Source organism: Populus alba, chromosome 18 (genome assembly GCF_005239225.2).
Source record: "Populus alba chromosome 18, ASM523922v2, whole genome shotgun sequence".
NCBI classification, from domain to species: domain Eukaryota; kingdom Viridiplantae; phylum Streptophyta; class Magnoliopsida; order Malpighiales; family Salicaceae; genus Populus; species Populus alba.
In genome coordinates, this window is record NC_133301.1 from 1,597,538 (window position 1) to 1,611,291 (window position 13,754).

At 35.5% G+C, this 13,754-nt stretch overlaps 1 protein-coding gene across 1 annotated transcript; it reads left to right on the plus strand.

Moving 5' to 3' along the window:
* The first annotated feature begins 496 nt into the window (after nucleotides 1-496).
* On the plus strand, nucleotides 497-11,893 carry LOC118051121 (formin-like protein 18). Its single transcript, XM_035061674.2, is given in 18 exon segments — nucleotides 497-1,139; nucleotides 1,765-2,465; nucleotides 2,837-3,058; nucleotides 3,132-4,982; nucleotides 4,985-5,241; nucleotides 5,340-5,469; nucleotides 6,096-6,167; nucleotides 6,655-6,753; nucleotides 6,940-6,981; nucleotides 7,309-7,389; nucleotides 7,840-7,890; nucleotides 7,986-8,067; nucleotides 8,844-8,938; nucleotides 9,998-10,069; nucleotides 10,169-10,285; nucleotides 10,477-10,545; nucleotides 10,656-10,722; nucleotides 11,045-11,893. Coding segments are annotated over 18 exon segments (4,269 nt in total). The 5' UTR covers nucleotides 497-1,066; the 3' UTR covers nucleotides 11,233-11,893.
* Nucleotides 11,894-13,754: the final 1,861 nt, after the last annotated feature.

Consider the following 13,754-nt stretch of genomic DNA (forward strand, 5'->3'; position numbering starts at 1 on the left):
AAAAAACCGAGCCAAACAAAAAAAAACCGAGCTAAACCAGTTTGAACTGATTTTTGTCCTAAAAAACCGAATCAAAATGAAAGCGATCGGTTTAAAATGGTTTTGTTTTGTTTTTTTTTTTTTTTTAAATTTCAGTTTAATTACTTTTTTAATAAAAACTGAATCAAATAAAAAATAATCACCTTTAATGGATTTCATAATAAAAAAAGATATTGATCATTATGTAACTATGATCCAATCAAATCTACACCCAATTTAACCTAGTCTAAAAAACATTAATTGGACTTAGTTGATCTCACTAAAATCAAACTGTTTCCTAATTATAAATGCTAAGCAAACCCCCATTAAATTATTCAAAACTTAATTACTTTACTTTAAATTAATCAGAATTTCCTTGGCATGTCTTTGCACTCATGGCAAAACACGTGCTCTCAAGGAATTTCAGTACAAAAATCTAACGTCTAATCTTTTTCTTTTTGGACACATGCAAGCCTGAGAAAGAAGAGAGAAGAAGCAAAAGCATTACATGGACACACACATCATTATCAACAACAAACATCATGCAATAACACAAACAGCATACAGACGGTAAACAAAACCTAGAAGGCAAACACACTCACACAGAAACAAGCTTCAGATCCTAGGATCCTCAGCTTTGTTCCTTAACAACATCATTGTCAACATCAACCGCCTCCACCAATGCTAAATCTCTGTCTCTGTCTTTCTCTTATTTTTTTATTTGGAAAAAGAGAGAGAATACTCTCTCTAACTATCAAAGTCTGTTGATTGAAAGCAAAGTTTCATTCTTTCTCAGACACGAAGGCAGTGAGAGACAAAGTGTGAATAGGAAGACAAAAATAACAGTTACCCACAAAAGGGGTTTCTTAAAATCCCAGCAAAACTCATGCTTTCTCTGGTTCCTCAACAGACACTACTCTGTGTTGTGCAATCATTTATTGGGGTTTCTTGAGCTTATTTGAGGAATGTTTTGTTCTTGGTGCAATGTGGGTTCAATTTTGTAGGTAATTGATTCTGTTGGAACTTCAGAGGGAAAAGAATAAAAGAAATGGCTTTGTTTAGAAAGTTCTTCTATAGAAAACCACCTGATGGACTGTTGGAGATCTCTGAAAGGGTTTACGGTATGCTTTAAGTTTGAATTAATTTGCAAACTTTATGGTTAAAGACTGATGGGTTTTGGTTCTTTTGTGTTTTGAATTTCTTGCATTGACGTTGGTAGGTAATTGGTCCTGAAAGTCTCTTTCTTTTGTGATGTTATTTCTGGCAATGTAAATGCTTTGTTTGTACTGATTGTTAGTTTTTTGAATTACCTGCACTGGGATTGTGGATAATTGGTTTCCCTGTCTCTATCTTTAACTTGAGGTTTAAAGAAGATTCATTTTTTTTTTCGATTTTGTTGTATTTGTCATTTGATTTTCAACTCTTTGAAACTAATTGTATTGATGCTGATAGGTAACTGGTTTTAAAGTTTATATCTTTTAAAATACTATTCTGGATTATGCAGATATCATGTTATGTAAATAGAAACAGTTTGCTCACTTTAGAGTTCAAGATTGTTGGTTTTCTTTTGTTTTGAATCTCATCTATTTATCATTGATGTCTGAGGTGTTTTTCCATCGCTTGCATGGATGTTGATGGGTATTTGGTTTTACAGTCTCTTATCTTTGGAAATAGTACCGTGGATAATGGTGCGTGGAGTTTTTATGTTTGTAAATATTAATAATGGTTCGTGTTCTTTGGTTTCAGTCTTTGATTGCTGCTATAGTATGGATACTTTTGAAGAGGAAGAATATAAAGTGTACATACGAGGCATAGTGGGTAAGCTTTGTAACCATTTGCCTGATGCTTCATTTATGGTGTTTAATTTCCAAGAAGGTGAAAATCAAAGTCAGATTGGTAGCGTATTGTCTGAATTTGACATGACTGTGATGGACTATCCTCGGCACTATGAAAGTTTCCCCTTGCTCTCAATGGAGATGATTCATCATTCCTTGCGGTCTAGCGAAAGCTGGCTGTCACTTGGGCAACAAAATGTGGTCTTGATGCATTGCGAACGAGGGGGGTGGCCAGTTCTGGCTTTCATGCTAGCTGCATTATTGCTATACGGGAAGCAGTTCACTGGTGAGCAGAGAACCTTAGACATGATTTACAAGCAAGGGCCTCGAGAGCTTTTACAACTGATGTCCCCTATTAATCCACTACCTTCGCAATTGAGGTACTTACAGTATGTATCAAGGAGGAACATAGGAACACAATGGCCTCCACTGGATAGAGCACTTACATTGGATTGCATTATTCTTAGAGTCATTCCCTGTATGGATACAGAGGGGGGTTGCCGGCCAATATTTAGGATATATGGACAAGACCCTTATATGGTTGTTGATAGGACTCCTAAAGTTCTGTTCTCAACACCAAAAAGGAGCAGATTTGTCCAGCATTACAAGCAGGTAGCTCAAGTTTCTTCAATTTGGACACCTTCTTATAAATTTTGATTTGAAAAGTTATTTTGTATTTTTTTCCAGATCAGAGAGCAATCTTCTTATCATTGTTTATGCTGTTCTACATTACTTAAATTAGATGCTTTTCCAGGATCCGCCTTACTTTTAGAAGCAGTAATGATACAGCTGAATTTCTTTGTAAAAGTGGGGTCTGTATATTCCACCCCCACCTGACTGACCTTTTCTGTTGGCAATGCTATTCCGTGTTTTTCTAATTATGATGGTTTTTAGCAAAGAGTTGTTACCATTAACACCCGTGTTATATTTGTTGATGTAAAGTTTGCTGTGCATGCTTTCAACTTCTTCTTTTATTTTGGCAGGCAGATTGTGAACTGGTTAAAATCGACATTAATTGTCATATCCAAGGTGATGTTGTCATGGAGTGTATTAACTTGGACAGTGATCATGAGAGGGAACAGATGATGTTTCGGGTCATGTTTAATACTTCCTTTATAAGTTCAAATATCTTGATGCTTAATCGTGATGAAATTGACACCTTATGGGATGCAAAGGATCAATTTTCCAAGGACTTCAGAGTAGAGGTATTGAGTTATCTTTCGTTTCTAGAAATTTACTATGTCTAGTGGTGATTAATTGTTCTGGGTTTGGATGCAGGTTCTTTTCTCAGAGATGGATTCTAGTACTCCTATTGGTGCAATTGATTTGCCTGGTTTAGAAGAGAAAGATGGCATAACTGTGGAAGTGCTTCCCAGAGTTCACGAGATTTTCAGCAATATGGACTGGTCAGATACAAAAACTGATGTAGCACAAAATATGCACCATCATATCATAGAACCCCAAGAAAATTTGGACAGCTCTCCCCAGAGGGCAGAAGGAGGAAGTGTATTGATGGAATCAAGCTTTGTCAGAGTTCAAGAGAAACCGAAACTAAATGAATCAGAAAACAAGACTCCAAGTCCCACTTCCATTACCCTGGTGAAACAATCTACTCGCTCTTTCAAACCATTTTCAGATACAAATTCAGTAAGAGAGGAGGCTGAACCCCAAGAACTAAAGGTTGCCCTCCAATCTTTTCCCTCTATTAAATTATCTCCTGATGCAAATTCAGCTAGGGAGAAGGTAGAACCCCAAGAACTGAAGGTTGCTTGCCAATCTACCCCCTCTATTAAGCCATCTTCAGATGCAATTTCAACTCAAAAGAAGGTTGAGCCACAAGAGCTCCAGGTTGCTCTCCAATGGCCAGCTCAATCTAAGATCATATCACAGCGAGTACCCCAGAGATCACTCTGTTCTCCAGTTTCCTATGGCAATAACTTACAGGGCTTACCTGTGTCGATGTCAAGATACCACAGTGCACCCTCTGCCCTTGGAATTACAGCTTTGTTGCATGATCATGCTGTATCTAAAGGCGAAGAAGTCGTGCGTCCAGTGACATTATCTCTGCCTTCCTCAGCTATATCATCTCCAGTCACAGGTGTGCTTAAACCTCCACCACTCAATAATGTGCCTGCTCCAAGGACACCACCACTTCCTACACCATTGCAATCTTCATTTGAAGCTCCTAAAACAACAGAAAAGCCTTCTCCAACATGTCATATTCCTCCAGCTATTCCTCAACCTATTTCAATTTCTTCTTCCGTCACAGATCCACCCAAACCTGCACAACTCAACCATGTGGCTGCTCCGGGGACACCACCATGCCCTCTTAACCCATTGCAATCATCAATTGAAGCTCCCAAAACTACAATTTTTTTTTCCGGTGATTGTCATATTCCTCTTCAATCCAGAGGAACAGATTCTCTACTTAATCAACATCCTCAACCAACATCAGGCAGTATCCACTCACCATTGTTTCCTTCTCTTCTCTCTTCTTTTTCTGCTTCTTCTTCTCCTGTTATCAAGAGTTCATCTTCAGCTCCCCCAGCTCCTCCTCCACCCCCTTCTTTTTCAAAGGCATCCCCATCTCCTTCCACCAAGAAATCATTCCCAACTCCCCCTCCCCCTCCCCCTCATCTGCCTCCTTTTACAGCAGCACCTCCATCTTCCACTAACAGGAACTCGTATTCAGCTCCCCCTCCTCTACCTTCTGGAATGGCTTCAAAGGTTGCCAGCTCAGTTACTGCAGAGTCTGGGAAGAACTTGGCTGTTGTGCCTGGACCACCACCACCACCGCCACCTCCTCGTCCTCCTCTACATCCTGGATCTGCCCTGGGCCCTACAAATGCTCCTTCAGTGCCACCACCACCACCACCCCGTCCTAGTTCTGTTGCAAAAGCTTCTTCATTTAATAATGCCGCACATATTCCTCCTGTGCCACCTCCTGATCCTCTGACTAAAGGGTTGTCAAGAACTAGCAGTGTCTCCTCACCTCCTCTACATTCTGGATCTGCCCCGGGCCCTGCTAATGCTCCTTCAGTGCCGCCACCCCCCCTCCTACTAGTTCTGTTGCTAAAACTTCTTCATTTAATAATGCTGCACATATTCCTCCTGTGCCACCTCCTCCTGCCCCTTTGAATAAAGGATTGTCAAGAACTAGCAGTGTGTCCTCACCATCTCATGCTGGAGTTAGTAATGGAAATGTGCCTTCAGTTCCTAGACCACCCTCTGGTGCTCCATTTAGTGCAAAGGGGCAAGGCATGTTACGTATAAATGCAAAAAATCAACCCAGAAAAGCCAACCTGAAGCCTTATCATTGGTTAAAATTAACTAGGGCCATGTCAGGAAGTTTGTGGGCTGAGGCACAAAAAGCTGATGAAGCTTCCAAGTATGCATCCTTTTGTTTTATTGCCGTCTCTTAATTTTTTTTCCACTAGTATCTCTATGTTGCCACTTATTAAACCTTATCCAATTTGTCTGTACTAGGGCTCCTGAGTTTGACATGTCAGAACTTGAGACTCTTTTCTCAGCAGCTGCTCCAAATTATGATTGTGGGAGCACAGCAGGGAAATCAAATCGACGCACCTTGGGACATAAATCTGATAAAATCCAGCTGGTAATCATTGTGCTATCATGGAGTGGGGCCTATGATTAATTCTATTGATTGCATAACTTACATTTATTAATGCCATGTTTTAAATTCACTACACAGGGCAAGATATGTCCCAACCAGCTACCCATCTTAGCTTTGCTTATTTTTGACTAACAAGCATCCACAGCGCCATTGTGTTTAGTTTCGCTAATACTTGTATATAATTATAGATTCCTTATAAAGGAAGTCAGCTCTAAGTGGGTTGCGATTCTAGTGCAGCCATGTAGGATTAGGATTGGGTTTCTCCAGTTGATTGATTTTGATCATCTTCAGAGTAGGTTAGGATAATCGGTTTTCCAAAACTTTATCAAATGCTCAATTGGTGTTAATAGTCCACAGTTATCTGTTTAATAGTGTTTTAAAGAAAGAGATTAATACAAAACTTTTCACCAGAACAATTCATTTGGTTGCAAAAACACTCTTCTTTGGTTTGTTTTGCAATTACTGGAACTGTTTTTATTGCAAACTCACACATTCAGTGCTTGATCATGCATTTTTGCTGTGTATACTTTATTCTGGATAGCAGTGAATAAATAGCAAGCCATCTCATTTAAATTCGTTTCTTCATGAGGTATTTACTGGTTCTGCAGATTGAACTTAGACGGGCATATAATTGTGAGATCATGCTTTCAAAGGTTAAAATTCCTCTGCCAGACCTGATGGTAAGCTGAACCTTTTTGTGGTTGTTTGAGCTAAATTTTTCTTAAAACAATACCGTATTTAGACTATCGGCTGCAATTTCAAAGCTGAGAAGATTTTTATAATTATTTTGTGTTCAAAGCTTCTGTAGCTATCCAGGAACACATGAATGTTTGTCATAGTGCTTTCATTATGGTGATTGATAACTTAGGTTTTCTTGTTATTCGATCTACCTAGCATTCCTATGTGATTCCTTAGGAAGTTCCACATATACCAGCCTTCATGCTGTTGTAATTAGTTCACCTGGAATCTACTAAATGATGATGTGTAATTGGTTTTGAATTTGAGAAAACATGTTAACCCTGATAACCAGTCCTTTTAATGTAAATGAACGAAGACAACTTTTTCTGCTGAAGTTTGCTATGCGTGCTGCATTCATTTCAGAGTTTTAACTGCTTAAATGATTTTGGTCGGTTCTCTTATGTCCTTGCTTCTCTAACTGTCTTACAGAGTTCAGTTCTTGCTTTGGATGATACAGCATTGGATATTGATCAGGTTGATAGCCTTATTAAGTTTTGTCCAACAAAAGAGGAGATGGAATTACTCAAGGTATTAAAAATACATGTGCTGCTTATTTAGTTTTTTATGCCCATAAATCCTTCACTACTTCACACAAGAGCTTTAAACTGTCACCACTAATTAATTATTTTTCTATTTGTTCATAATTTAAAACATTGATTAGCAAAAGCAATCCCCATGTTCATTGAGTTAATAATCAGAATTTCTCACATTCAGGGTTATAATGGAGATAAAGAGAAATTGGGAAAATGTGAACAGGTGAGTGAAGTATTGATTTTTCACATTAACTTTCTCGTTCACATTATTGTATTTCTAGCTTTTTATACTTCATGCCCTTGTTACAAATGAAATGCAAAAAAGTTGGCTTATATGCTACTCCCCTTGCTCTTTACTCCTTTCAATCCATTAATCAACCAGCTGGCACTGGATAATACTTTTTGACATTCATGAACTTTTGGCTTCCTATTTTTGTTGCATATCCTTGGAAACAAATCATGAAATGTTCTGCAATGTGGTTTGAGAATATCCACTCCAGACATATATTGGTCTTGTATTCTAATTTAACTCCTGCATTTTTCACAATAGTTTTTCTTGGAAATGATGAAAGTGCCACGTGCAGAGTCAAAGCTAAGAGTTTTTTCATTTAAGATACAATTCCAATCCCAGGTTAGAGGGCAACCTCTTTCGTTGTTATTTGTAGTTTTTTTTGGCAATAGAGGTCCCTGTGGTTCAATGATTCAGTCGTACTGGACCCTGTGGTTTTGAAAGGGCAATTGGATCATTGAAATTTTGGACCCGGGTCAAAGTCCCTCCCTCCAATTTTTTTCGGAAATTTCTGTTAATATTTATTTGCTTAAGGGCACATGACATCCACTGATTGCTGGAGATTTTGGTCATCGTTGACCAAATTTGACTGCTGATTATTAACTTCAATGGAATTTGGTAACGGAATTGGAAGGAGGGATAATCTATGTCCAAAAAATCAAATCTTATGACCCAATTTTCCTTTTCTGAACCATAGGGTTCAATGTGACTGGAGCATAGAAGCATAGGGATCAGTGCTACAGAAAAACCATTGTTTGCAAATATTCAGCTCTTGTCTTGGACCTATTTCAGGTTTCTGATCTCAGAGGCAATTTGAATGTTATAAATTCAGCTTCTGAAGAGGCAAGTCAGATCTTTGTACTTCATTTTTTTCCAGCAGTGCTAGTTCTCTGAAGATTTTCATCTCTTAGAGCATTTCCAATCATGTATTTTATCAGATCAGGAGCTCAGCAAAGTTGAAAAGGATCATGCAGACTATTCTTTCCCTTGGTAATGCTCTCAACCATGGTACTGCAAGGGGTAAGTTAATGAGTTGCAATTTCATCGGTTAGTATCCTGTGGTAACAACCACCCTAGAGAATATGAATCAGACATATCAGTATTGCACATTAGTTTGTGCCCATAGTAGAAAAGTCTAACAAATAGCTTGTTAGAGACAGCCACTACTCTAATCTAGAGGATTTGTTTTTGCTAAACCATAACTACTGATGACTCTCTTTATGTCTGGTTTTTATGTTTTTTACTTATTAGAAACCTAATATTTTGTTTTAAATAAGATGCCGAATAACCTCCTCCTGTATAATCTCAAGTCTTTTAGATCCTAACATGTACTGTAGGATACTGTAACTTTTTCATTGCAAAATGCCAAGCTTTTACTATAAATCCCTTTTATGCTCTAGCGTGTTCATACTTAATAAGCTAGTTGATCCAGGACACTATCATCCAGAAAGTGATTAGAGCTAAAGAAATACCAAGATAGATAACTATACCTTACACCCTGAAGAATGTGATTTTGTAATTACATTGAGATTGAAATGTTATACTTGAAATTGGACTTGCAAGATCATATGGTTGGCCATGCACTGTACAAGTATCGTCAATCAAACAAGTAGCCCTTGTTAATATGCAGAAGGTTTTAATCTGACATTGAAGATCTTATTTGATGAGATTAATTTCAGGATTTTGGGAGCTAATCCCTATGCCTGTCATATTCTTGTGTTTCTCTCATATCCTCTCGATGTGCTTGCATTATCTGGATTTGTTCTTTCAGAAAATTTATAATTTCATTGCACTAGGTTCTGCTGTTGGATTTCGATTGGATAGTCTCCTCAAACTCACTGATACACGAGCCCGAAACAGCAAGATGACTCTCATGCATTATCTTTGTAAGGTACAATATTTCCTTCTAAATTGAATTGCAGTTTAAAACATGAAGACACTAAAATACTAAAATTAAACCCCATATTTTTCCTAAGCAACATAAAAAATATATTGTGGGCCCACATCATACTCCTAAAGCTGAATTAAGTCAAGTCACTCGGACAAAACAGATCAGAAAAGCTTCTGTATTTAGGATGGTTAATAAATGAAAAGTTTGTCTTGCTGTATCTTTGGATTTACATTTTAAGTGGCAGCAAGGTTCTAATGACTGAAAGACTGAATACTCTGAAATATAATTGAATAATTTTTTCTTCTAAATTGATAAGATGACAATTGATGCTTATACCCAGAGGGCATTTGTATAGCGTAAAATATTTTTCAAGAAAATGTTTTTCTGATTTTTCTGCGTTTGTTTTTTGTAAAATATTTAATAGGAAAATCAATCAACTTACAATATTTTATAGTCAATCTTTAAACTTAGTTTATTTATTGAAAATTATTTTCAACGCATGAATTTCTATAAAATATTTTACAAACAATCACAATATATCCAATAATTTCAACCACCATTACCTCGACCATCATCTCACCACCACCACCACCTTCATTGTTGCCCCCACCACCCCACCACCACTACCATCACTTCATTATCAAAACACATCAACATAATTCTACCACTACCATACTTTTCACATCATTACTTACCAAACATCATAAAATATTTTTCTTATAAAATGTTTTACGCAAAGCATTTTACATGTAAAATATTTTCCATCCATAAAATATTTTATGCAAAACAAATGCTCCTAGAAACCTGTATTGTTGAGCTAGCTTAAATGCATATAGTGATGCTGAATCTTGAAATCTAATCCTCAGAGAGTGTGAATCTGTTTTTCCTTTCCTCTTCTTTTTGGTTGAGAAATATATTTGCAATTGTTAACATTTTTGCAGAACTTTCCTATATTTTGTGCTCATTAAACATTAGAGGATACCAAATAAATGGAAAATAAAACTCCGGACAAAAATATTTATTTGGGTTTGGTGTTGAATCTTTTTATATGAATTTTAGGTACTGGCTGAAAAGCTTCCAGAACTGCTAGATTTTTCGAAGGATCTTGTGAATTTGGAGGCTGCAACAAAAGTAATCCTCCTCCTCCTTTTTGTGTATGTGTTTTTTGTTGGCAATTTCAGTTTCCATTACATTGTTTGCTTGCTAAGCTATATGTTGTATTTTGTGCAGATACAATTGAAATATTTGGCAGAGGAAATGCAAGCTGTTAGTAAAGGGCTTGAAAAAGTTATGCAGGAATTGACTGCTTCAGAGAATGATGGTTTGGTCTCAGAAAGTTTTTGCAAGGCAAGTCCTTTTCAGCTACTCTCTTCACTGTGGATAAAGGTTTCTTAGGATTTGTTGCTGGAATTGCCTGCAGTAAATGGAATTACTCACCATTGGCATGCATGCAGGCACACATGCACACTGAATATCCTTTACCTTGGCACATTGTACTCATTAATATCTTTTTTTTCTTGTCCCTTGGAAATGTTCAGAATCTCAAGGTTTTTCTGGCCTTTGCTGAAAGTGAAGTGAGGTCTTTGGCTTCCCTTTATTCCTCCGTGGTATGTACATGAACTTTTGTTTTGACCAGCTGACTTTGAACAAAAATGCTGTGCTTCAACTTGAACACTCACTGCCAGTGATTTTTGTTTTCCGAATTTGAATGTTTTAGGGTAGAAATGCAGATGCACTGGCTTTTTATTTTGGGGAAGATCCGGCACGTTGCCCATTTGAGCAAGGTATTTTCCAGTATATTTTGTTAAAATGGATATACCACATAGATTCCAATTTCTGCAGCTCGCTCTTATTCTAGGAATCTGAATGGTGTCAGTTAGGCTGCAATATTTTAATTTTCAGCCCATCATTAGTAATGCTGTATTCAATAATTACTAAATTAACACACACTCTTCACTATACAGTTTTTGCATATGTATACATGTGCATATCCATGTTTTCTGTGTGTATGGTTATGATATTTACACGATGCTTAAATATTATCATTGGCTCTTGAATGTCATTTGTATACTTGGGGACCTCTCACTTTCTATCTTTGTTCTATAGTTGTGTCCACTCTGCTCAATTTTGTGAGGATGTTCATCCGAGCACATGATGAAAACAAAAAACAACTTGAATTGGAAAAGAAAAAAGCAGAAAAGGATGCTCAAAATGAGAAGTCCATGATGGCTTCTCCGAGAAAGCTGTCTGAAAACTTGGTACAGACACCTATCAAAAGTGGGATCTTCAAATGATCAAGTGCCGTGTACACCATATTCTGCCAGTCCAATCAGGACCTGTTCTCTTGCAGACAACACCATTGCCCACCGTGGTTGAAGGCCCGTTACAAGCAAGCTGAGGCACTCACTAAAAGGGCAAAACTAGAATTCAAATCCAGAGAAGTGTTATACATTGCAGCAAGAATTAAGCACTTAAATGCAGGTGTACATGGCAGGGACGGATACTCAGTTTTTTGTGGCAACCCTTTCTTACATGCTTGTGTGTTTCAGGGTTCTTCACTTCCGTTGCTGTTTCAGTGTTATCCTTATACTTCATCTGCACCATTGTTTACAAAGTTGCTTTGCTTTTGGAGCACAGATGTTGGCAATCTTTGAAGACAAAGTGCAAGACACTAGAATCTTGTTGTCAAGATCGGTTATAGTTCGGTTTTCCATAATTCATATCGGTAGCTAGATGGTAGGAGTGTTGTTTGTCATGTACATTTTGATGTATAGTGATGTAAATGTCTATATGTAGTCATTGTTGAATACCACGATTCATCAAGAGCCTCATTTCTCAAAGAAATGAAGAAGACAATGTAGTTTCCAATTGGATGGGATAGTTGTCTGAAGCCATTGTCAACAACCAGGCATAGAGTTACTAATAGCAAAATAAATAAATAAATAAATTTCTAAAGACACAAATGTATAAAGACAGGATCAAATATTGGTGTGTCATCTTTGTTGCCTTGAGAAAATCCCCAAGAACAGAGCCATGGCCATGTCTTTACAAGAACTGGGCAGCAGGCTACCAGCAGTACCTGGATAAAAATATCCCATGAAGCTCCTTTGAGTTGTCTCTGAGATATAAGAGCTAGAAATATTCTTGTTTTGCTTGATGTTTTATGTATTTTTTTAATACATTGTCACTTGATCTCCTATACTAAAAAAACATTTGAATGATCATGTATGTAGAGAGAGTCGAGCCCCTGACTCAAGAACACTCATGTATCTTTGAAAAAAAAACCCCTAATACACTATAAAATAAAGAATCTCCTACTGCAAAATATTCGTCGGGAAAACATGATCATGAGAGCGTCGCGGTCTGCAGATTTGGACTGAAAGCTGAAGACTTTTTGCTGACGAAATTTGCTAGACTATGAAGATTTATATTGAAGTTGAAACCATTACAAGTTTTAAAGAATTTTTAAGCTTAAATCCTAAATCTTCATAAATTTCTATTGTTAGTTATTTCTTAGCACAAGAGCGCATGCAGGATCATCTTTTTTTTTAAAAAAAAAAAATAATAATAATAATCTAAGCACATATTTATAGAGAATATATTTTAATCCATAAAATGTTTTTATTATTTAACATAAAGTCTTTATATAACAAGGATTTAAGTTTAGAGTTATGTGGATTATATAATATCTTAGGCCTGTTTATTTTTGTTTTTAAAAGTCTTTTTTAAAAAAAATTATTTTTTTTAATTTTAAATTAATATTTTTTGATATTTTTATATTATTTTGATGAGTTGATGTTAAAAATAATTTTTAAAAAATAAAAAAATTATTATTTAAATATATTTTTAAATAAAAAATACTTTAAAAATTAGCCATAATTATACTTTTTAAAGATGTTTAATATGTAGAATAGGGTTTGATATCATATGAATATAAAACTATAGCAATATTTATTATAGCTGAATGGGAAAAAGAATCCAGCCACAAATTCTCATTTAAATAATTGAATATGATGGTGAAATTTCTCAGATGATTTAAATTAATTTTTTATACGAGGCTGTCAAATTTTTATGGGGATTAGATTTTGACTCTGATGTTATGTCAGAATTTTTGTGGCCTTTGATAGTGGAGTTTCACCGATGACGACTTGATTGATTGCGTATTTGTTGTTGTTATCAAAATATATTTTATTAAAAAATATATTTTTTATTTTTTTAAAGTTTATTTTTAACATCAATAAATAAAAACTATATCAAAACATAAAAAATAAAATTTTTTAAAAATTTAAAAATTTTAAAAAATTATGACTAACCACATTCCTAAACATTCATATAAACATCCAAGCAAGGTTTTTTTTTTTTTTTTTTTTTTATAATAATCATCATTGTTATTTTTAGAAAAATTAAGTAGTTTAATGAAATAATTTTTATATAGTTTCATTTTAAATATTTATTAGGTAAATGGTTGATTAAAAAATTTACTTCTTATGCTAATTTCATTATTTCCGATCAATTCCATCTTTAAAATTTTTTTTTTAGTCAACTCGATTGCACTTGAACCGGTCAAGTTATATGAATTATGCTTTTATTTTAATTTTAAACCTGAGTTACATAAGAGAGTCGAGCATGATTTTTGCAAATCAATTTTATTATTTTTCTTATCAATTTTTTTTATATATTTTTTTTAATACTCAAGCTGTCTTTTTATTAATCAAATTAACTAGTTCACTTCATGGCCAAATTCTCTCAAGCAGTAAATAAAAACATTTTTAAAATTCATCTACTCAATTAAATTTAATAACAATACTAAATAATT